Below are 24,845 nucleotides of genomic sequence, written 5' to 3'. Positions count from 1 at the left end.
TGCGGTACAGACCTTTACAGACCTTCTCGTGTCTACGTGATCCGGCAGACACCGCGGCTGCAGCACCAACGCATGCGGTGCTGCCGCCGGGGCCGATTCGCCCCGGCCTGGCTCTCGCTCCTCCCAGCGCCGGAGAAGAATCCGGCCCAGCGTTAATCAAATTAATTGGGCTGCAATGGGGTGTTATTTGGAGACGGCTAATGACGAACCCGGCCGGGCGATCTGGAGCGGTAATAGCAGGTTTGAGGCTGTGTCTCATACTTTCACGCTACTTTTTCTTGATGAGTAATTTCTGCCCATGTAGCGTCCTGGGGCCTCCCCGGCACCCACGATGAGGTGCCGGAGCCCTTGTAAGAGCTCAGCGCGTCAGGCAGATGGTGCTGGTGGCCCTTGTGCCAGCCAAGGGTGGAGGACAACCCCTGTCCATGGGTGCACCAACCCCTGTCCACGGCTGCACGAACCTCTGGCCCCGGCTGCACCAACCCATGTCCATGGGTGCACCAACCCCTGGCCCCAGCCCAACTGCAGGCACCGCCGGCCCTTGTAGTGAAGGACGAGGCGTGTTCTCCCACCCTTGAGTGATGAGACGACACACAGACCTCTTTTCATCTCTCTGCACTTTATTGGTAATGAGGAACTGGCGGGAAAGGGGCGCAGTGGAAAGCAGCCGTGCAGCAGGGCTCACGCAGCAGAGCGTTTGCAATGAGGCTGTACATGCGTCAGGTGTGAAGGAGGAGAGGGAAAGGAATCTATAAAATATCAAAGCTGCCAAACGACTCCACCGAAGGAAGGTGGACATCTCCAGAGACCTGTCTCTCCCTCCCAAATCTGACCATGAGACATTATCACGTTGCTTCTGTGTACGCGAACCCCTCATGTAGCTGAAATAAGCATGTGGGTAACGTGCAGGACGCGCGGAGGTGCGAGGGAAATGCGGCTGTTGAAAAACAGACCCTCAGAGGTGAAAGGAAGGAGCGGTTCGATCCACCCTCCCCCGGGCAGCGGGGCCGCGGCAGCGGGAGGTGCCCCCGGGACCCACGGGAGGAAGATCTTGCACCCCGGAGGCCGCGGGGCTCGGCGAGGAGCTTTGCCGAAGGACGGTGGTTACCCACTAACTCCCCCAGGCAGGAGGGTTTAGGGAGGGTGGGAGCTATGCGGGAAACAGTTTGTTTCTCTGCCGGGCTCGGGACGGACGGGGCGGTGCTGCTGCTGGAGGAGACGCTGCTTTCCTCGGAGGGACGGCGGTCAGCGCTCAGTACTTCACCCCCGAAGACTTGACCGTGGTGGTTGTGACACATCTCCGCACCGAGGAGCCGCCCCCGGACACGAAGTTTCCTCCTCCGGAGCTGCAGATCCTTCCACTCCCAGAGGAGAAGCCGCCGCTGAGGATTCCGCCTCCCACGCCGCAGCTGCCCCCGATGACGCTTCCTCCCCCCACGGCGCACACTCCTCCTCCCGCGGCACCGCCGGCTCCGAAGCCACCGGCTCTGCCGCTGGCGACGGTGGTTCTGCCAACCACAGCTGCAAGAGAAGGGCAGACTGACCGGACAGCGAGTGACAGCCTGGGAACCCTCACCAACCCCCATGGAGCAGCCGTGCGGAGAACAGGGTGTGCGGGTACTCACAGACATTGACATTGGACGGGTTGTCTCCACAGAGCCTGTGTGGGAAAGGGACACAAGCTGTAAATCTGGTACAATAGATTTCATAGATAATATTAAGCTCTGTGCAATCTCCCAAGTGCTCCTTTTATTCCCTGATCCACATGGTATCAATCAAAACCACCAAGAAATATTCCCTGTGGGGACCTGGTTTCTAGTCGGGGCTTAAAACTTGGGGGAAAAATGGAAGCAGATCAGATTCCAAACAAAATGGGTTGTGAGAGGTGGTCAGACCTCGGTCTGTCCCAGGGGGAGATGGCGCCGTGGTCAGACCACGCTGATGGGAGCTCTCACCTGTTCTCCTCTCCCTCCAGCAGCTTCCTGTACATGGCGATCTCCACGTCCAGCGCGATCTTGATGTTCAGCAGCTCCTGGTACTCCTTCAGCAGGCGAGCCAGCTCCTCCTTGTCTTTGCTCAGGGCACACTCCAGCTCCTCCAGCTTCCTCCTGGCATCCTTCAGGGCTATTTCTCCCCGCTCCTCGGCCTCGGCAATTGCCGACTGCAGATGCTGGTTCTGAGCAAGGAAAAAGCAAATAAAGTCTCAGTTCTCGTCTGCAAAGGCTCCGCTGGATCCGTCCTCAAGGCACAAACGGGGCGGACAATATGCAGGAATCATCAGTCCCCTCCAAAATCTCCTTCACACTGTCCTTAGGACACCACCAAGCTCAGCTGTGAGCCAGCCTGGTGCCATCACCCCATGAGATGCTGAGGAGCCCCTACCTGCTTCTTCACGTTCTCGATCTCTGCCCGCAGCCTCTGGACATTCCTGGTGAGCTCTTGGATCTCGATCTTGGTGTTGCGGAGGTTGTCTCCGTGCCTTCCAGCGGTGTTCTGCAGCTCTTCATACTGAGGTGTGGAGACAAAGCCACCATCAGTGACACGACCCACACAGATCTCAAGTGGCAACCAACACCACCCAGGGTTCCTTGGCCGCCTTCCTGCTCACCTGGCTCTGGTACCACGCCTCAGCCTCGGCCCGGCTGTTCTGCGCGATCTGCTCGTACTGCCGCCTCACGTCCTCGATGATGCTGTCCAGGTCCAGGTGGCGGTTGTTGTCCATGGACACCACCACCGACAGGTCCCGGCTGATCGTCTGCATCTGGGCCAGTTCCTGCAGCCAAGACAGGAGTTAACCCAACCGTCCGAGGTGGGGAAAAGAGCAGCAGCTCCAGCAGCCTCTCCAGACCAACTCCACGGGCGCCCAGTCCAACCCCAGCGCACTCCATCGAGCTCTTACCTCCTCGTAGATGCACCTCAGGAAGCTGATTTCATCCGTCAGAGCTCCCACCCTGGCTTCCAACTCTACTTTAGTCATGTAGGCACAGTCCACGTCCTAAAGGAAAGATCATATAGATAAACAGCTTCACTCCATCCCAGAAGAGCAGCCAGTTGGCTGTTGGCAGCCAGTTCTTCCTGCTGGAAGATGCCCATCTTGATGTTGCCTCCTTCCAATGTATTTCCAGCCTGTCCCCGCAAATTCCCTCTCCTGGGTCTCTGTGACTCACCTTCTTGAGCACCACGAACTCGTTCTCAGCAGCTGTGCGCCTGTTGATCTCTTCTTCATACCTGTTGAAGTGGACAAGACAAGGTGAGTCTCTTGTACTGTCAACCCTTGGGACCCCCTGCCCTCCACGGCACCCTCAGACCCGTTTCTACAGAGGGAAGACATTGTGGAGATCTCCAAGCTGCCTTAGCTCTCTCATCTTGGTTCTCCGTTCCTCCTCGGTCCGTGCCCGCACTCACTTGGTTTTGTACTCCTCCACGTATTGCCGCATGTTCTGCAGCTCCGACTCCAGCTGGCCCCTCTGGCCCAGCAGGGACTCCAGCCTCCTCCGCAGGTTCTGGATGTAGTTCTCGAAGATGGTGTCCAGGTTCTTCCTGGGCCCCACAGGCCCTTGCTGCTGCAGCAGCTCCCACTTGGTGGCCAGGACCTTGTTCTGCTGCTCCAGGAACCGGACCTGAAAGCGCACAGAGGGTGTGAGGGATATTCCCCCGAGGAGACATCACACCACTCAAGCCTCCCTCACGTTCGGGAGGCCAAAGGAATCCGTCCCTAATCCCCACAAGACCACGGGTCCTTGAAAGCCAGTTTTCCAAAACAAATTTTCTTCCCTTATTTCTCCTTTTATTTTTCAATTATCCTTGAATTTCTCCTCTTTTTTCTCCCTACATTTCTGCTCTTTTTTTTAATAATCTACTGGAATGATTAAATTCCAGATTTACAGCTTATTGTCATTTCCAATTGCAAATTTTTCCATGCATTAATTTGCAAAAGCATGACATCAGTTTTTTACCTTCCCGTGAAGGAGATCCCACCTGTCTCAATTTACGAGAACGTTCCTCCTTCCAGATACAAAACATGTTCAACACATATGTCGTATATTAGAAAAGCCTCAGAGCCCCCATCCCACAGCAAACGCCGTCCAGCCTCTCACCTTGTCGATGAAGGAGGCAAACTGGTTGTTGAGGGTCTTGATCTGCTCCTTCTCCTGGCACTTCACTTGCTGGATCTGGGGGTCGATGTCGACACGGACCGGCCGCAGGAGGGTCTGGTCCACCTGCACCGACTGGATGCCCCCGGGGAAGCCGGGGCCGCCTCTCACGGGGCCACCGAAGCTGCCTATTCCTCCACCAATGACACCTCCACCAACGCTGCCAAATCCTCCTCCGTAACCTCCACCAAAGCCACCAATTCTACATCCATATCCGCCGCCGTAAGAGCCACCCATGGAAATCCTTGCGCCGCCACCCAAGTTGTGGAGGCTCCTGCTGCTGAAAGCTCCGCAGCGCCCGCTGCCTCCTGTCCCCCGGGACGTGGAGAAGGAGCTGTAGCTGATCCTGGTTCTGCCGCCGCTTCCTCCGAAGCCGCCGCCGATGGCCGAGCAAGAGCTGTATCCCCTCCTGCTGCCGCCTCCGAAGCTCCTGCAGATGGACTGCCGAGACATGGCCGCTGCTTGCAAGTGAGGCGAAGCCGAGATGAGCAGAAGGACCAACGGAGCGGTGCTGCGGAGGGACGGGTGCCGAGAGAAGTGTGCACGGTCTTCTCTGGCTCCACGGCTCCAGGCATTCCCTTTTATCTGTTTCTGGAGGTGGGCTGGGTCTGCATGGGCGTGAAGAGGAAACAAATTTACTGTCTTCATCAGCTTGGTGCGGTTAACAGATTTTTGCCAAATTGTTCACTCCACCCAGAAATACGCTTTGCAACGCAGAAGAGAATAAAAGAGCAAGAGCACTGAAACAGGTCTCAATGAGTAAGTGGATTCTCATATCTTTATGGCATCTGTAAAAATATGTTTTACATGGATGTAGTCATGTTCTTGCCTCCTCCCACCTTTCTATCTGTTCTTAACGACTTTGCAGTTTGCTGGATGACACTCAGTGTCAAGCAAGCATTTTGGTGAAAACCACCTAGAACGAGACTTTCACAATTCCCCCGAGCACGCCCCAAATCTGCTTCTTAAGTGGAAAATTGCTGATGTCTTTCAAGAGGCAGTTTCCCATTATAGAGCAAAAATACCACACATTAGCATTCGACAACAGTCAGCGTTTCCTTTGTACCCAGGAGGAGGCGCGTAGCTGCTCCGCAGAGAGCATCGCTGGAGACGGGAGACGCGGGAGCCTCTTCCAGGGCACGGTCCTGCCTGAGATCGCCCATACTGAGATGGAGCACCCGGGCGGGATGAGCAAGAGAACAAGGATGTGGAAGCTCCTTCCTGGTGCTTTCCGGATGGCCACAGGGGTTGCCAAACCCGCGGAGGAACAAAAGGACGCTCCGGGCGCTAGAGATGGTGACGATGGCTGAGGACAGACAGACGGCAGAGAAACGCAGGCAGGGATCACAGCGACTTCTTAAAACAATCCCTATTTTTTTCACAGAAGTTGGTGGGCAAATGATCAGGCTGAGCTCGTCATGCTTAATTTTGAAAGAAGGGGCAACTAAAAGGTAGAAGAAGCTCTGACACTTTCTTAAGTAATAACAGTTAAGTATTGCTGTATAGGGAGTGGGCTTCAAGAAGTGCAGCCTCCTTGACCACAGTAAATTGGGGTGGGGAGAGAAGCGGTGCTGACCATATTCACTCAGAAAGATGTATTTTTAAGACTCAAAACCAATGTTTCTTTTCTTGCACAAGCTATCTGGTGGGGATGTAGAGAGTTCACCTGAAAGACAACTTGCAGCATCTTCTGGGTCTCATTAGTCAAATATTCATTTTACTTACAGGTATGAAATTTAAGAAGGAAAACCCAGTATTTTCCTGGTTCTTAGTTCCTGAAAATCATCAATAAATGTGAAGGGAAATACATTTGAAAGCCTCTGAGGGTTCCAGCAGTCCAATATTAGACTATGTTTAAGCTTCTAAAGCAGAATGTACCTGTGTTTGAATTTTCACAATCACCAAGAAGACTTGTGCAAGACTCAATATCAGACTTCATCCACAGACACTTCAAACCCTTTGTACAAACAGCCCGGAGAATCCCTTCCAAAAGCCACCAGAAGAGTCAGAAATGCAAATGTCATCGGTACTCAGAGGTGGAGGCAGCCAGACAACACAGGCTCTCCATAGAGCAGGGTGTAAGTGGAGAACGTTGCCCTTGAGGGATCAAATAACGGTTGGCCAAGGGTTCTCCAGACAAGCGACAGCTGGAGAAGGGGCAGCAGAGAGGGGACGCCTTCCCTTGCAAAGTCAGTGCAAATTAATAAGCTCTTGCTCCTTGGTCGCCACCCCAAGGTGGAGAGTTATGTGCTCCAGGTCACCGCCCAGCCCAGAGCGCCCGCTCACCATGAGCAGTCCCAGGGGGCTGAGGGCACCTGGGTTTGGTCAGAGCAAACAGGTCGTCTCTCCCCGCGGCCTCCTCCAGGTCGCCAGACACCCCAGAGCTGCCTCCTCTGGCCGTGCCGTCCCGCGCGGCGGCTCCAGGACAAGGGGGAAGATCTGTTAAGTCAGCCGAATGCCTGGATGCTGACCGCATTCGGCACATACAGATAAGACGCCCAGATTGAGTCACTCTGACGTCTTCAGACAAGATGTGCAGATTATGCCGAACCTGGAGTCACTTCAGCCTCCTCCAGGTAAAACTCGATAGGCAGCCGGGGCTCAGCCGTTCCTTCAGATCTCTTACGCAAGGAGCTGCGCGCAGCAAAATACCAACACCGGCAAAATGTAAACTCTGCAGAAAAGGCAGATGAAAACCAAGCCCGGCTGCAGCTCCAGATCTCACCAAACAAAGAGACTCTGGCAGTGCAGAGAATGTTGCAACGAGTGCTCACAACAATGCCTACTATGTCATATTTGAGATGCTAAAGCTGAGAAGAAACAGAGTCTCAAAATTAAGTACAAAAATAGGCGACTCTTGCCCCGGGCCAAAGCCCAGAGTGCTCCTGGCTGCGCCCCAGTTCTCAGAGGCATCGCCTTCCCATCGGCTCCTGCTGGGCCCAGCCCGGCCCAGTCCCCAGCTCCAGCGCACTCCTGCTGGGCTCCCAAGGAACAGGCGTCCTGTGGAAGCCCCGGAGCCGCTGGCCACTGCCTTGCTGGGCCTCTTCCCGAGGCTGCAGCTTCCTGACCCGCTGCGGGGACTCCGGCATCTCACAAAGAGTTGTTGGGAGACTCCTGAGCCGCTACTGAAAGTGTTTTCTGCCCCTTTGACACCTTCTTGTGGTGGGGGAACAAAGCACAGATCAAACACGCCGGCGTTCTGCTCCCAGTCTTGCTCCCGCGCCCCCTCCTCAGGCCACACCTGATCTCCCCCTTGCTCTCAGTGCAAAGAGACCCTGGGGGAATTAACGGGCTTTTCAAGGAGCTGACGGGTCCCTGAGCCCACGGGTTGGGGGTTAATCCCGCCCTCCCAGCCCGTCGTGTTCCCTCTGCTGGTCAGTGGTGGGGAGGCTGAGCTGGTGGTTCTGGTGCCGGGCTCTGCGGCCCACATGGCCATGGCCGACCTGTACACCAGAGGGCGGCCGCTCGGCCGGCGTCCACGTCCACCCTCCCGCAGCCGCAGACCTGCCCTCCCCGCTGCCCACGGGGCCGCTGCTCCTGCTCTGCCCCAGCACACCAGCTCTGCTCCAGGGCAGACGCCCAGCGGGAGCGGCCATGGGAGGGCGCCCGGCCGCGCTGGTTGGTGCAATGGCCGAGGAGCGAGGACCGGGACGGTGCTCCTGCCTCGGCCGAGTTGCTGCCCATGGCGGGACGGGGGCATCCAGAACCCTCCGCTCTAGGTACAGCATCGTGTTTTCAGGCACTGCGGTGATGGGGACGAGGCAAGAGGCATCACCCAGGCTTGGACACTTGCTCGGCTCCCTCCACACACCCGTTCGGTTCCCCAAACAGTCACAACACGTTCAACAGCGCAACCCACACCTTCCACCAAGTCGCTTCCCCAACACCTGAACCGCCTTGCCCAGAAGTGCTTTCCCACGCCACGACACGAAGACATGGAGAATGTTCTCTGCAATTTATTGAGAATGGCAACATCTAACAGAAGAGGGAGGGCGCTGGGGACACGAGGACAGAGGGGGACACAGGCGCTTTATACACATTTGCCTTGGGCAGCCAGAAATGTACAACGCAGCGAGAAAGGCAGAGCGGTGCCCTCCTGCAAACCAGCTCCCCGTGACGGGCGCCCACGAGGGAGACTGAGCTTTGCTCAGATGGTGATTTCATCCCTGCGCCTGGGACTAACGAGCAGCTCGCCAGGGCTGCTATCGGGACGTGGCGTTGCCAGCAGACGCCCCTGGTGGCACCGGGCCAGGCAGATGAGCCGGTACGTGGTGGGCCATGGGGGACACAGTTCATTGCATTGCGGGACACCGGAGCTGGGTTTAAGGAGGCTGGGCTGCTGCCGGGAGGAGATGGGAGACGCTTCTTTCTTGTTTCAACCTGGGCTTGGGGCTCAGAATCTCACTCCCGAAGATTTGACAGAGGTGGTCGTGACACATCTCCGTACAGAGGATGATCCCCCCCCGGAGCTGAAGCCGCCTCCAGAGCCGCACATCCTCCCGCTTCCGGAAGAGAAGCCACCGCCGTACGATCCTCCTCCCATTCCACCGCTGCTGCCCATGCTTCCCACTCCAAAGCTTCCTCCTCCTCCACACACTCCTCCTCCCATTCCTCCTCCCATGCCGCTGCCGCCTCCAAATCCTCCTCCCATGCCGCTGCCGCCTCCGAATCCTCCTCCCATGCCGCTGCCGCCTCCGAATCCTCCTCCCATGCCTCCTCTGCCTCCAGTGATGGTGGTCCTGCCTACCACGGCTGGGAGAGAAGCACAGGTTACGTACCCGCTGTCCACAGGAAGATCTGCCTCCAGACAGACGTGGTCTGCCCCGGTTTCATGAGGAAAGCAATGCAGATACTTACAGACATTGACGTTGGACATGCTATCGTTGCACAGCCTGTGGGGGAAAACATGACCAGTTAATCCTACAGGAAGTACATGTTTCTTCAGTTGACGATTTCCCTTTCTTTCATGGAATCACAGAACAGTTTGGGCTGCAGGACCTTTCCAGCTCCTCCAGGTCCCCCTGCCATGGGCAGGGACATCGTCACCAGCTCAGGTTGCTCAGACCCCGTCCAGCCTGGCCTGGGATGTCTCCAGGGATGGTTCATCCACCCCCTCTCTGGCCAACCTGGGCCGGGTCTTCAACACCTTCAGTGTAAAAACTTTGTTCCTGAATTTTCTTCCTTTTTTACAAGGTCTATATTCCCCACTCTTTACGAATTTCTCAATTATTCTTTAAAATAAATGAGCAATCTTGAACTTAACATTCTTAGAAGAAATACAAAACCCATTTCTATTTAATGCTAATCAATAGAGCATGAGTGATGCAAAATGTGTCCTTAGAGCGCATGCAAAGATTCTACCCACCAAAAGTACAATTTGTCCAGAAAGCAGATAAAGACATAGAAAAGAAACAAGGCACCTGTTCTCCTCTCCCTCCAGCAACTTCCTGTACATGGCGATCTCCACGTCCAGTGCGATCTTGATGTTCAGCAGGTCCTGGTACTCCTTCAGCAGGCGAGCCAGCTCCTCCTTGTCTTTGTTCAGGGCACACTCCAGCTCCTCCAGCTTTTTCCTGGCATCCTTCAGGGCCATCTCGCCCCGCTCCTCGGCCTCGGCAATCGCCGACTGCAGCTGCTGGTTCTGAGCAAGAAAGAGAAGGAAACAGTTCTCAGTTCTTGTCGGCAAAGGCTCCGCTGGATCCGTCCTCAAGGCACAAACGGGGCGGACAATAGGCAGGAATCATCAGTCTCCTTAGATCACCACCAAGCTCAGCTGTGAGCCAGCCTGGTGCCATCACCCCACGAGATGCTGAGGAGCCCCTACCTGCTTCTTCATGTTCTCGAGCTCTGTCCGCAGCCTCTGGATGTTCCTGGTGAGCTCTTGGATCTCGATCTTGGTGTTGCGGAGGCTGTCGCCGTGTCTTCCAGCGGTGTTCTGCAGCTCTTCATACTGAGGTGTGGAGAGAAAGCCGCCATCAGTGACACGACCCACACAGATCTCAGGAGGTTCCCTTCCTCTGTGGCGAGGGAGGCAGCCAGCAGCTCCCGCTGTCCCCGCTCACCCGGCTCTGGTACCACGCCTCGGCCTCGGCCCGGCTGCTCTGCGCGATCTGCTCGTACTGCCGCCTGACCTCCTCGATGATGCTCTCCATGTCCAGGTGGCGGTTGTTGTCCATGGACACCACCACCGACAGGTCCCGGCTGATCGTCTGCATCTGAGACAGCTCCTGCAGCCAAGACAGGTGCCCAAGTTACGGTCAAGACTAAATCCACTTGGGCTCCCACTCCAACCCCAGTGTCTTTGGTCACCACGCACCTCATTGCAACCCCAGACAGCCCAGGGGAAGGGAGAGCTCTTACCTCCTCGTAGATGCACCTCAGGAAGTTGATTTCATCCGTCAGAGCTCCCACCTTGGCTTCCAACTCTACTTTAGTCATGTAGGCACAGTCCACGTCCTAAAGGAAAGATCATATAGATAAACAGCTTCACCCCAACCCAGAATGGCTGTTGACAGCCAGTTCCTCCAGGTGGAAGATGCCCATCTTGATGCTACCTCCTTCCAACGTCTTTGCAGCCTGTCCTGTCCCCGCAAATTCCCTCTCCTGGGTCTCTGTGACTCACCTTCTTGAGCACCACGAACTCGTTCTCAGCAGCTGTGCGCTTGTTGATCTCTTCTTCATACCTGTTGAAGTGGACAAGACAAGGTGAGTCTCTTGTACTGTCAACCACTGGGACCCCCTTCCCTCCACGGCACCCTCAGACCCGTTTCTACAGAGGGAAGACATTGTGGGGATCTCCAAGCCGCCTTAGCTCTCTCGTCTTGGTTCTCCGTTCCTCCTCGGTCCGTGCCCGCACTCACTTGGTTTTGTACTCCTCCACGTATTGCCGCATGTTCTGCAGCTCCGACTCCAGCTGGCCCCTCTGGCCCAGCAGGGACTCCAGCCTCCTCCGCAGGTTCTGGATGTAGTTCTCGAAGATGGCGTCCAGGTTCTTCCTGGGCCCCGCAGGCCCTTGCTGCTGCAGCAGCTCCCACTTGGTGGAGAGGACCTTGTTCTGCTGCTCCAGGAACCGGACCTGAAAGCGCACAGAGGGTGTGAGGGATATTCCCCCGAGGAGACATCACAGTGCTCTCTTTGGCATGAAAATAATCCAAGAGTCTGGAAAGGTATTTGTAGAGTCAGTTCCTTGAAGATAATGTTTCATCAAAAATAAAAGTACCTTAGCGAGGTCTCTTGAAAACTGATTGTACAGTGATGACTTTACCCTGAATCACTAGAAATTAGGCTGGAGAGATGACTGGGCAATGGAATCTACAGGATGTCTTGCAGATCTTGTTAATCTCTCACTAGCACTAAAACCTTGTCCGCTGTGCAGTGCTACTTAATAAGACCTTAACAGCAACTTTCTGCTAAAGCATCAGTCATGCAAACTTCAGCAAGTACTCGTTGGTAAGAAAAAACATTCCCTTTCCACACCACAGGAAAGTCGCTCGAAACACCCAACTCCCAGCAAGCACTGAATTCTCACCTTGTCGATGAAGGAGGCAAACTGGTTGTTAAGAGTCTTGATCTGCTCCTTCTCCTGGTTTTTGACTTGCTGGATCTGGGGGTCGATCTCCACGTGGACCGGCCGCAGGAGGCTCGGGTCAACCTGCACCGGCTGGATGCCCCCGGGGAAGCCGGGGCCACCGAAGCCACCCATTCCTCCACCTCCCATTCCACCACCGCCCATTCCTCCACCAAAGCCACCCATTCCGCCACCACCCATTCCTCCACCAAAGCCACCCATTCCTCCTCCATAGCCGCCCATTCCGCCTCCATAGCCACCCATTCCTCCTCCGTAGCCTCCACCAAAGCCACCCATTCTGCCTCCATATCCACCGCCGTAACATCCACCCACGGCGATTCCTCTGCTGCCACCCATGTTATGGAGGCTCCTGCTTCCAAAGCCCCCGCAATGTCCACCTCCTCCACCTCCCCTGGATGAGGAGTATGAACTGTAGCTGATCCTGCTCCGGCCGCCACCTCCTCCAAAGCCACCACCGATGGCCGAGCAAGAGCTGTAGCCCCTTCTGCTTCCACCCCCAAAGTTTCTGCAGGTCGACTGCCGAGACATGGCCGCTGCTTCCGAGCAAGTCAAGAACCGAGGAGACAGGAAAGGTCGAGGGCGCTGTGCTGCCGAGGGATGGGTGCGCAGAGAAGTGCCTGTGATCCTCTCTGGCTCCGTGGCTCCAGCGCTGCCTTTTATCCCTGCTGGCGGTGGGCTGGGGCGGCCGGGCGGGAAGGTGGAAACCGCTTCATTATTTTCATCAGCGCGGCATTGTTGACAGATTCCCCGTTTAGCTTTGCCATATTTGGGCCTGCCTAAAACACGCCCTGCAATACGGAGTGAATAAGAGAACAGCGAAACAGGTCTCGGTGACTAAGTGGACTCTTGCATCTTTACGACATTTTCAAAATCATCTTTTACAAGGGTGCACTCTTCTGCAGCCCCTCGTGGGATTTCCAGCCTTCATTAATGGTTGCCAATAGCTCCAGATACAGATCTTTCCAATCAAAGCTCTGTGAAAGGAGCAGTTTTGATGAAATCCCAGCTATAAAATAGCTTTCACAATTGCTTAAACACACCCTAAATCCCCTTTTTATATGTCAAAATTGCCTTTGGCATTCTAGAAGTTTCCCAATCTTGAGCGGGAACTCACGGCAGCGAAGTCGAGTCTCCTCAGACTCAGCACATTCTGCTGCCGGGAAGGAGCCGCTGCTCCCGGGGCTGCGCGGGAGCCGCGCGGCATGGGAGTGTCTTCTGGCGGATTAAATTCCCTCCAACGGGATCTCCCTGAGTCTGTGACCACCGACCGGGACCTCGGGTGGTGCTGGAGCAGGGGAGAGGACGACCGGAGCCACCACGCTGCTCCTCCGCGCGTGTCCGGTGGCGACGGGCAGTGCCGACCAGGGAAGAGCCGAGGGACACGCTGGGCAGCTGCTTTGGTGACAGAGGCTGTGGACAGACGGACAAGCACTATGGAAGTGGAAGGACAGAGGGACAGCTCAAGGTGGTGAGGGGTTCCTGCTGCTCTGATGGGGGTTGCTGAGCTCCTGTCTACCTCGTTGTTTCCAAATATGGGACAGCTGAAGCGGAACAAGGTGTTGAGGAACGGAGGTATTAATATTGTAGCTTCTAAGGCACAGTGTATCCTCTGGATCTCAAGTGTTCTGCCGGGAACGAACATGTTTTAGAAATGTATCCTGTAGAAAGTCTCTGAAATAAAGGAGCCGGTTTCTGGGATAGTATGTGAGTGAAAATTTAAATGATTACTCCTAAGGTTGCCCATCGCAACTGAAAAACGCGACGGCACTGATGTGCAGAGTTCTGAGGAAACTGCGCTATAGGCACTGGGTAAACGAGACTGAGGTCTGTAAATACCATTTACAAGGCATTGTGAAAATATTGCCTGTCTGCATATAATCGACCAAACAGATATTTAACTTAAGGAGTGAAACACACTATTTTTCACATTTTCACTAGATATTAACCAGCAGAAGTAAAAAGTGACAGAGAAGATGCACATTACATCCATTCAAAATATGTAAAACAATAATTAATATTAATTTAAGGTCATCCAAAAGACCTACATGTGAATATATACATACATAAAGAATTTTCAGAATCCTCTGTAAGACTTGTGCAACTCGGTTGTTGTTTGAAAGTGTCGTTCCATGGCCCGCAGCCACGGATCCTTCAAACCCTTCCATAACCAGCCCGGAGAGTCACTGTAAAAGCCACCAGAGGAGTCAGAAATGCAAATGTCATTGGTGTTCAGAGGTGGAGGCGGCCGGACAACACGGGCTCTCCATAGAGTGGGGTGTAAGTGGAGAACGTTGCCCTTGAGGGATCAAATAACGGTTGGCCAAGGGTTCTCCTGCCCTTGAGGGACCCAAGTCATGGCTGGCCAAGGGTTCTCCAGACAAGCGACAGCTGGAGAAGGGGCAGCAGAGAGGGGACGCCTTCCCTTGCAAAGTCAGTGCAAATGAAGAAGCTCTTGCTTCTTGGCCGCCACCCCAAGATGGAGAGTCGTGTGCTCCAGGTCACCGCCCAGCCCAGAGCGCCCGCTCACCATGAGCAGTCCCAGGGGGCTGAGGGCACCTGGGTTTGGTCAGAGCAAACAGGTCGTCTCTCCCCGCGGCCTCCTCCAGGTCGCCAGACACCCCAGAGCTGCCTCCTCTGGCCGTGCCGTCCCGCGCGGCGGCTCCAGGACAAGGGGGAAGATCTGTTAAGTCAGCCGAATGCCTGGATGCTGACCGCATTCGGCACATACAGATAAGACGCCCAGATTGAGTCACTCTGACGTCTTCAGACAAGATGTGCAGATTATGCCGAACCTGGAGTCACTTCAGCCTCCTCCAGGTAGGATTCAGTACCAAACTGGGGCTCCAGCCGCTCCTTCAGATCTCTTACACAATTGTATTAAATACAATCACCAACACCGGCAAAATGTAAACTCTGCAGAAAAGGCAGATGAAAACCAAGCCCGGCTGCAGCTCCAGATCTCACCAAACAAAGAGACTCTGGCAGTGCAGAGAATGTTGCAACGAGTGCTCACAACAATGCCTACTATGTCATATTTGAGATGCTAAAGCTGAGAAGAGACAGAGTCTCAAAATTAAGTACAAAAATAGGCGACTCTTGCCCCGGGCCAAAGCCCAGAGTGCTCCTGGCTGCGCCCCAGTTCTCAGAGGCATCGCCTTCCCATCGGCTCCTGCTGGCCCAGCCCGGCCCAGTCCCCAGCTCCAGCGCACTCCTGCTGGGCTCCCAAGGAACAGGCGTCCTGTGGAAGCCCCGGAGCCGCTGGCCACTGCCTTGCTGGGCCTCTTCCCGAGGCTGCAGCTTCCTGACCCGCTGCGGGGACTCCGGCATCTCACAAAGAGTTGTTGGGAGACTCCTGAGCCGCTACTGAAAGTGTTTTCTGCCCCTTTGACACCTTCTTGTGGTGGGGGAACAAAGCACAGATCAAACACGCCGGCGTTCTGCTCCCAGTCTTGCTCCCGCGCCCCCTCCTCAGGCCACACCTGATCTCTCCCCCTTGCTCTCAGTGCAAAGAGACCCTGGGAGAATTAACGGGCTTTTCAAGGAGCTGACGGGTCCCTGAGCCCACGGGTTGGGGGTTAATCCCGCCCTCCCAGCCCGTCGTGTTCCCTCTGCTGGTCAGTGGTGGGGAGGCTGAGCTGGTGGTTCTGGTGCCGGGCTCTGCGGCCCACATGGCCATGGCCGACCTGTACACCAGAGGGCGGCCGCTCGGCCGGCGTCCACGTCCACCCTCCCGCAGCCGCAGACCTGCCCTCCCCTCTGCCCACGGGGCCGCTGCTCCTGCTCTGCCCCAGCACACCAGCTCTGCTCCAGGGCAGACGCCCAGCGGGAGCGGCCATGGGAGGGCGCCCGGCCGCGCTGGTTGGTGCAATGGCCGAGGAGCGAGGACCGGGACGGTGCTCCTGCCTCGGCCGAGTTGCTGCCCATGGCGGGACGGGGGCATCCAGAACCCTCTGCTCTAGGTACAGCATCGTGTTTTCAGGCACTGCGGTGATGGGGACGAGGCAAGAGGCATCACCCAGGCTTGGACACTTGCTCGGCTCCCTCCACACACCCGTTCGGTTCCCCAAACAGTCACAACACGTTCAACAGCGCAACCCACACCTTCCACCAAGTCGCTTCCCCAACACCTGAACCGCCTTGCCCAGAAGTGCTTTCCCACGCCACGACACGAAGACATGGAGAATGTTCTCTGCAATTTATTGAGAATGGCAACATCTAACAGAAGAGGGAGGGCGCTGGGGACACGAGGACAGAGGGGGACACAGGCGCTTTATACACATTTGCCTTGGGCAGCCAGAAATGTACAACGCAGCGAGAAAGGCAGAGCGGTGCCCTCCTGCAAACCAGCTCCCCGTGACGGGCGCCCACGAGGGAGACTGAGCTTTGCTCAGATGGTGATTTCATCCCTGCGCCTGGGACTAACGAGCAGCTCGCCAGGGCTGCTATTGGGACGTGGCGTTGCCAGCAGACGCCCCTGGTGGCACCGGGCCAGGCAGATGAGCCGGTACGTGGTGGGCCATGGGGGACACAGTTCATTGCATTGCGGGACACCGGAGCTGGGTTTAAGGAGGCTGGGCTGCTGCCGGGAGGAGATGGGAGACGCTTCTTTCTTGTTTCAACCTGGGCTTGGGGCTCAGAATCTCACTCCCGAAGATTTGACAGAGGTGGTCGTGACACATCTCCGTACAGAGGATGATCCCCCCCCGGAGCTGAAGCCGCCTCCAGAGCCGCACATCCTCCCGCTTCCGGAAGAGAAGCCACCGCTGAACATTCCTCCTCCCATTCCACCGCTGCTGCCCATGCTTCCCACTCCAAAGCTTCCTCCTCCTCCACACACTCCTCCTCCCATTCCTCCTCCCATGCCGCTGCCGCCTCCGAATCCTCCTCCCATGCCGCTGCCGCCTCCGAATCCTCCTCCCATGCCTCCTCTGCCTCCAGTGATGGTGGTCCTGCCTACCACGGCTGGGAGAGAAGCACAGGTTATGTACCCGCTGTCCACAGGAAGATCTGCCTCCAGACAGACGTGGTCTGCCCCGGTTTCATGAGGAAAGCAATGCAGATACTTACAGACATTGACGTTGGACATGCCATCGTTGCACAGCCTGTGGGGGAAATTGGTATATTTTAATGACACAACAAAACAACCATTATAAAAACTGAGAAGTGTATTTTCATTATCAAACCATTTCCCTGTTCCATCCTTGTCTGCAACTTTGGTGTCACCTTGAGATTCCACCGGTAACATCCAGCCCAGATCCCCACAACCGTCTCAAACCTGGAGTCAATGTTCACCTGTTCTCCTCTCCCTCCAGCAGCTTCCTGTACATGGCGATCTCCACGTCCAGCGCGATCTTGATGTTCAGCAGCTCCTGGTACTCCTTCAGCAGGCGAGCCAGCTCCTCCTTGTCTTTGCTCAGGGCACCTTCCAGCTCCTCCAGTTTTATCCTAGCATCCTTGAGGGCCATCTCGCCCCGCTCCTCGGCCTCGGCAATCGCCGACTGCAGATGCTGGTTCTGAGCAAGAAGAAAGGGCAGTTTCTCAGATCTCATTTAGTCACTTTGGATCAGCCCTCAAACCCCAAGTGGAGGAGTCAAGGAACAAAAGATGTAACATTTAGTTGACCCACATATGGTCATTTGTATTCCCACCTGATGCCGGTGTCTCGTGAGACACCAACAACCCCTACCTGCTTCTTCGCGTTCTCGATCTCCGCCCGCAGCCTCTGGACGTTCCTGGTGAGCTCTTGGATCTCGATCTTGGTGTTGCGGAGGTTGTCCCCGTGCCTCCCAGCGGTGCTCTGCAGCTGTTCGTACTGAGGGCAGCAAGACAAGCAGACCTTGGTGAACCATTCCTGCTGCCCAGACACGGATCGTCAGCAGTTTCGTGGCTCACGTGCTGCTACAAGCACCTTTCACGTTGGTCATGGATGCCCAGCTCAATGTAAAAGGTGGTTGTGAGACTCAAATATTATTAGTTTTGAACTTTGAAGTGGATCTTAGTCACACTAATGAGCATCCCTTGGCTTCTTAAAAGCTTCTTTGGGCAGGCATTTTCTAGTCAAGGCACGTTTTTGAACCATCTTTGCTGAGAAGCTTTTAGCACACACCAAAGTGGGATTCTGGACACCGTGACCACAGTGAGTCAGATCCCTCAAAAGCAGCACAACTCCTGTTGGGACTTCCTTGGCTGAGCCCCAGCGCCGCCAGCCCAGGAGACGTCTCGCTGGGTCAGAAACGACCCGCGAGGTGCAGCCACCCGGGGCGGCGCGAGCGCCCCAGCCTCACCTGGCTCTGGTACCACGCCTCGGCCTCGGCCCGGCTGCTCTGCGCGATCTGCTCGTACTGCCGCCTCACGTCCTCGATGATGCTGTCCAGGTCCAGGTGGCGGTTGTTGTCCATGGACACCACCACCGACAGGTCCCGGCTGATCGTCTGCATCTGGGCCAGTTCCTGCAGCCAAGACAGGAGTTAACCCGACCGTCCGAGGTGGGGAAAGGAGCAGCAGCTCCAGCAGCCTCTCCAGACCAGCTCCACGGGCGCCCAGTCCAACCCTGGTGTCCCCCATCGCAGCTCCAGACAAAGGGGAGCCCTTACCTCCTCGTACATGCACTTCAAGAAGTTGATTTCGTCGGTCAGAGCTCCCACCCTGGCTTCCAGCTCTACTTTAGTCATGTAGGCAGAGTCCACGTCCTGGAGATGACAGAGAACAGTTTCATTTCCTCTTGGAAACCCTTCAGGACCGTGGAAATTACAGCTGAGGGTAAGAACTGGGGCGGTGTGATTCAGTGATGCAAATAAGCACAAAGGGCTTCAAATGGCAGCCCACAGATGCTATAATCTCCCCAAATTCCCGCTGGAGAGGAGTCCCTCAAAGCACAGGCGAAGCCTGATCTTCCAGCCACCGTGGGGCTGACTCACCTTCTTGAGCACCACGAACTCGTTCTCAGCCGTCGTGCGCCTGTTGATCTCTTCCTCATACCTGTGGAGGGTGAAAACACAAGCTGAGTTTCCTGAATTTTCCTGCCTAGGGCCATGCTAAACAAACCAAAAGAAAGAAAAACAATAATAAAACATTTAGACTTAAAATACTATGTCCGCAATTGCCGTAAGAAGCATGTGTGTGTGAAGAGCGATGACGACCAAGCTGCTTGACCTGCTTGTGGCGGAGCCCGTCCCCGCACTCACTTGGTTTTGTAGTCCTCGACGTACTGCTGCATGTTCTGCAGCTCCGACTCCAGCTGGCCGCGCTGCGACAGGATGCTGTCCAGCTGCCGCCGCAGGTTCTGGATGTAGTTCTCGAAGATGGCGTCCAGGTTCTTCCTGGGCCCCGCAGGCCCTTGCTGCTGCAGCAGCTCCCACTTGGTGGCCAGGACCTTGTTCTGCTGCTCCAGGAACCGGACCTGAAAGACAACACGCGGAGGATCCGCTGTGACTCGTGGAACAACGAGACTCCCGCGAAACCTTCTCCTCCGCACTGACATGAGACAACCAGTTCGGTTTTGGTTTAATTTCTGTTGCTTAAACTGCAAGATCAGCAAAAGGAGGAGGCTTCTAATTCACACTCAAGTAAAAGGAGCTTTCAAATGCAGCACCAGCTCCAAGCACATTTCCTCTGCAGGTTGTGTAGATAGCTTAGACTTCTAGTCCAGATTTAAAAGCCTGGACATTTGAAAACAAAGAGGAAATAAGAACATATTAGTGAATACTCGAAGGGGAAGGTGTTTGGAAATAGAGGGGTAGAGAAGGGAAAACTTGTGCCTGAGACCTGCAGAAGTTTGGAGGCGTTGAGTCTGCTTGCAAGAACAACCTATTAGTTGAGCCTGGTGCAACAGGCTGGATTGAAGCCCTGAAGACATGGCTTTGATCTCATATGGCAGAGAGATTCTCATCTCCGCTCCAGCAGAGCTTAATAAAAGAATCTGCTCAAGCTCCTCAGCCTCCTGACACTCAGCTCTGAACGGACGTCTCTGCAGGACTTGGAGGTTCCTCGCTATTTGGAGCCTCAGGACACACAGTCCCACCCTCTCACCTTGTCGATGAAGGAGGCAAATTGGTTGTTAAGAGTCTTGATCTGCTCCTTCTCCTGGTTTTTGACTTGCTGGATCTGGGGGTCGATCTCGACATGGACCGGCTGTAGGAGCGTGTGGTCAACCTGCACCGGTTGGATTCCAGGGCCACCTCTACCGGGGCCACCAAAGCCTGGGCCACCGAAGCCGCCCATTCCTCCGCCATAACCACCCATTCCTCCACCGTAACCACCCATTCCTCCACCATAACCACCCATTCCTCCACCAAAGCCACCCATGCCTCCACCACCACCCATTCCTCCAAAGCCGCCCATTCCTCCACCAAAGCTGCCCAGTCCGCCTCCGTAGCCTCCACCAAAGCCAACCATCCTGCCTCCGTATCCTCCACCGCCATAACATCCACCCATGGAAATCCTTGCACTGCCACCCAGGTTATGGAGACTCTTGCTGGTAAACCCTCCACAGCGTCCACCACCTCCGAATCCCCGGGACATAGAGAACGAGCTGTAGCTGCTCCTGCTCCGGCCGCCACCTCCTCCAAAGCCACCAGCGATGGCTGAGCAAGAGCTGTAGCCCCTTCGGCTCCCTCCTCCAAAGCTTCTGCAGACAGACTGCCGAGACATGGCCGCTGCTTCCGAGCGAGCCGGACGGCGGGCGGCGAGGAGGGCGAGCGGAGCCGTGTGGTGGGAGGCGGGTGCGAGCGGATGGGAGCGCGTCCCTCTGGCTGCGGGGCAGCGGATGCTCCTTTTATCCGCTCTGGCGGTGGGCCGGGTCTGCAGGGGCGGGAGGAGGAGACAGCTCCTGTCTTCATCAGCCTGGCGTGGTTTACAGATTTTCATCTTCAATTTGCCAAACATTGACCCTACCCAGAAACACACCCTATAACGCAGGGGAAAATTAAACCAGATACAGCTGTGCCCAACTGGTGGCAGCGCTCGGTGACTAAGAACCCTGACGCTCCTGTGGGACAGTAACAGTCTCCCTGGGATGTACGGCTGCTCTCTGGTTCTGCCTTTCATCCATTGCGGTTGTTTCCCTGCCCGCGTTTATCTGTATTCTGATCTTCACGGCAAGCCCGTGGCAGCCGAGCACCACGGCTCATGCCAAGTTGTAGCACGGCTTTCACAACTCCCAAAACACACCTGCGCTACACCCTTGGTCTTCTTTTACATGGAAAATTGCCTTTGGGTTCGAGAAGTCGTTTCTCAATCTACAGCTGGGGCTCAGCAAATTGCATTTTGATGAGGCTCTGTGCCTTTTCGATAAATAAAACCTCACCAGAAACGGGATTCAGCGGTTGGCGCTGGAAACTCATTTAGTGTTGGACCAGACTCCTGCTGATGCGAGTCCTGGAGCCTTCGTGCCAAAGTCCCAGCACCGGGGAGGAAACGCTGTGAGTGTCACAGCTGGGAAAGCCCTTTCGGCTCCTCCAAAGGCTCCGAGACCATGTGAAGGGCCCCAGAGGACACCACAGGAGCCGGGGGCCAAGGTGGGAAGAGCAGACGGACAGACGGACGGCTGTGACAGAAGGACGCATGCAAAGTCGCGCTGCCCACATAATAAACCCTGTAACCGTTTGAATGCAATTAGCTCGGCTCTTTCTGTACAGACACATGAGATGAGAGCAGAGGGCACAACTTTGACCCACGGAGACGCGTGTTTCCCCGGCCTGGCTCTCTCCGGTGTCCATGTGCAGATATTGGTGTATTTCTGGTTGCAGGTTGCCGAGCCCTCCCTCGAGCGCACCGGGCGCTTTCCTTCTTAAGCTGATTTGAAAGTCATCACCAGATTTTAGGCAGAAGCTTCTCAGAACACCCCGGGTTTGATGTATTGAGAAAGGATCAGCTTATGAGTTAAACTCGCAACAACAAGCCATGACCCATCACGCACTCATCCTTTTGTCTTGCAGAGCCTGCTTATCAAATAGCAATTACTGTCTTTCCTCTTTTATTGAGAAACTCCTTTTTCCCTTAGTTTTCAACGTTTTAAAGCCACTCCAGAAACTCTGAGGTTCAACCATCTTTATCACGACTGAGGCATCTGCCTGTACGAGGTTCCCATGGGACGTGGGTAATTAAGTGTTTCCTGAAAATCCACACTGGCAGCTCCTGGTGTCTTCAGGTGCTCTAAGCTCCTCTACACGTATCGCCCAGACACCCGTTCCCAAAGTCCCAGGACCTGGGCTGTGGCACAACCGCAGCCCAACCGGCATTTCCACCGCAAACACGCGTGTCCCTGCCCACCCTGCCCGGCCCACCGTCCCCGGCACCGCCGCGGGTCCGGGGGCACACGGGGGAGCGGATCAGGGATGGAAACAGCTCAGGAACACAGATGTCAACCACCAGTCACTGTGGGACCGAAGGGAATGGGGCGGCCGGGGGGCTGGTGGCTGCACAACGTGGTTTATTCACAGTAAACGTGTGGGCTGGGAAGGTCCCGTGTGGCTTGTTGGTCTTCAGCAAGACTTTGTCTCCTAAACGCCACAGTTGTGACGAACCCCGCCCGGCCCGGGGGGCGCGGAGCCGACCACACACGTCCCTGCAGCCGAGAGCCCGAGGACGTGACCAACGTCTGGTCCCCGGGCGAAGGCAGGAGCCGTTTCCCAACAGCCCTTCCCGAGCGGGGGAGACGCAAGAGCTGGCAGCGCCGTGTCCGCGGAGCCGGCGGCCAACGCGTCCCGCCGTATCGATCGAGCCCGGCGGGCGCTGCGGGTCTGTGGCTGCCACAGATGCAACCACGTACACACACGCACCAACGCACACACGTTGAACAACGCCTTCCCTCGCCGCCCTCCGCGTTACCAAACACCTGCTTACGTTATTCTGGGGGGGTTGTTGTGGTTTTTCCTCTTTCTGTGGGTGGGACAACATGATCAGAAGGTTTTCGGGTTCCCGGCGCGCCGGGAGGCGGCGCCTGAGCCGGCGGAGGCTGCAGAGCCCAGCGCCCACGGGTAACGCTCCCGGTGGGCTGAGTCACAGCCGCGACTCCAGCCAAGCCTGGGAAACCAAACCGGGATATCGACACCATCACCCACTCCGATGCAAAGGCAGCGCTGGACCGCAGGGACCTCCAACATCATCGTTCCCAAACCCTAAATTCAGGAAAATCACCTTCCGGCCCAAAGTGTTCTGTGGCTCTATGGAAATAGTGGGGCAGGAATACAGGAAAAGCTGCTCAAGCCTTGAGTGCTCGGGGGGAATCTCGTTCCATCGGTAGCACTGCCAGGCGGCCTGTGCTGAGCTTCGGAAGAGGCTTTGGCCACGGGAAGGAGGGATTTCTGGGCAAAAAAAGCCAAGAAAAGCATTTAATTCACACAGCTCCCACTGACTTGTTTTCACCTTAGAAGAGGCTTTTAAAATGGGGGGAAATCATCACAAAATTAAAAGAAACTTATTTCAGGCCACGTCAAATGTTCTCCCTCCCCTGACAAGAGGCAGAAATTCTGTCACATCTCGGTGCAGCCCAGGAGAATTTTCCCCCAGTTGCCGGTGGGATCACAGGAACCAGCGGCGGCGGCTTTCTGGTGCCTGTTTGCTCTGACCTTCCAGTATCTGTACCCGCCCGGGAGCCTTTTGGCTCCTGTCACCTGTCCTGGTGTCGGGAGCCGTTTGCTGGAGGCCAATTACACAGAGGCGGCCGGACCGGGGTGATTCTGTGGGAATTTCATTCAACGCCATCCCAGGTCCCTTTGCAGCCCCACACGCTCTTTCCCCATTGCCCGGGTGTCCCCTCCCCAGGTCCCTTTGCAGCCCCACACGCTCTTTCCCCCTGCCCCGGCGTCCCCTCCCCCGCGGTGACATGCCCCTGCTGGCAGCCGTGCCGCGTTCCGCTCGCGCTGGTGTCTTCAGCATTTACAAACAGGGAGCGGGCACGGGAGAAGTGAAGTGACTCACCCGCACGGCGCAGCGAGTCTGCGGTTGACCATGGATGTGACTCAAAGTCTCCTGAGCGAGAGGTCAAACCGCACCGGGAGGTGTTTTTGGCTCTAAATGTACAGGTCATCAGAAATATTCTGCTCTTGTGGGGAGGTAGGGCTTGACGGGGCTGAGATCCTGCTCTTCCCATGGTCTCATTTACCTTTACGAGGTGCTTTAAAAGCAGCCCGTGGGTCTCTGGCCAGTGCAGACAGCGGGGCTGGCTCCAGCGTGTGGACACTGAGGAATCGGCTCCGAATTAGCTGGAGGGGTGATGATCGCCCCTCTCTCTTCGCACCGTCCCTTGGGGGGTGCTCCAAAAGCACCCAGGGCTGGGCGACGCCTTTGCCACCGCGGCATCGGGACCAGCTCGGGGGACAAGGGGACACGGGTGGAGGAGGAGGAGATGAGGAACGTCCCAAGTTGGCCAACACAAGCAAGGGAAAGGCCTAGAGAAAGGGCAAGGGAACCGTGTCCTGCCATCGACTGAGCCCCAAAGTCCCGCTCGGGGTCCACCTGCCTCTGTCGCCCCGGGAGACCCCGCAGAAGGACGGAGAAGAGCGTTGGAGTTCGACCCAACTGCCTCGTTCCTCCTCTCTGCCCGTTCCCACGGTGCCGCTCCAGAAAACCCCACATGTTTCGCTGACTCAGCCGGATCAGACCATCCCATCGGCAATTTCACCACCCAACCACAACCCGGCGAGACCTCGCTCCCCGCTGCCAAGCGCAGAGCCGCCCCGGCTCCCCGGGGAGGACGGGAGACCCGGCCGCGCGTTCGCGTCCGTTCCTTTAGGTGCGAACTTCAAAGGGCAGGAGAAAGTCAGGCAGCGTTTTCAGATCTCAGCAGCATTTTCAGGTCTTGTTGCAACACGAAACCCTTTGGTCAGAGAGCAAACCCACACAAGCGTGCTGCCTCTAGCGTTTATTGGGGTATGGCACACGCCAAAGGAGAAAGGCTTCAGCAAACAAGCACAATTGTTTCATGATCACAGGGAAGGGGAAACTCGGAGCAAAGCAAACGTTCGACAACAGCTTCTGAAGGACGCGGGTGAAACTGCCGCTGTCTCGCTTGGGAAAGAGCGAAAGGAAAACAAACCGCGGGGTGGGAAACGTCTCCAGCTGGGACCATCACCAGTGGGACGGTGCTGCGGAGCTGGAGCCCC

At 56.1% G+C, this 24,845-nt stretch overlaps 1 protein-coding gene across 1 annotated transcript; it reads right to left on the bottom strand.

Moving 5' to 3' along the window:
- Positions 1–664: 664 nt before the first annotated feature.
- LOC309450668 (uncharacterized protein) lies at positions 665–20,625 on the bottom strand (the record flags this gene model as incomplete). The annotated part of the gene is made up of 29 exons (XM_082073692.1): positions 665–1,521; positions 1,626–1,660; positions 1,956–2,176; positions 2,383–2,508; positions 2,609–2,773; positions 2,900–2,995; positions 3,168–3,228; positions 3,406–3,620; positions 4,098–4,762; positions 5,304–5,460; positions 8,560–8,906; positions 9,012–9,046; positions 9,575–9,795; positions 9,979–10,104; positions 10,217–10,381; positions 10,515–10,610; positions 10,777–10,837; positions 11,015–11,229; positions 11,683–12,530; positions 13,011–13,152; positions 16,388–16,704; positions 16,810–16,844; positions 17,035–17,255; positions 17,429–17,554; positions 18,027–18,191; positions 18,336–18,431; positions 18,660–18,720; positions 18,927–19,141; positions 19,771–20,625. 29 exons carry the CDS (start codon positions 20,623–20,625, stop codon positions 1,253–1,255), a joined length of 6,357 nt encoding a protein of 2,118 aa, XP_081929818.1. The 3' UTR covers positions 665–1,252.
- Positions 20,626–24,845: the final 4,220 nt, after the last annotated feature.

The sequence above is a fragment of the Streptopelia decaocto genome, assembly GCF_964273445.1.
Source record: "Streptopelia decaocto genome assembly, chromosome: 27".
Lineage (NCBI taxonomy): Eukaryota > Metazoa > Chordata > Aves > Columbiformes > Columbidae > Streptopelia > Streptopelia decaocto.
The sequence above is the reverse complement of the archived record's forward strand: the minus strand, read 5'-3'. Positions and strand labels throughout refer to the sequence as shown.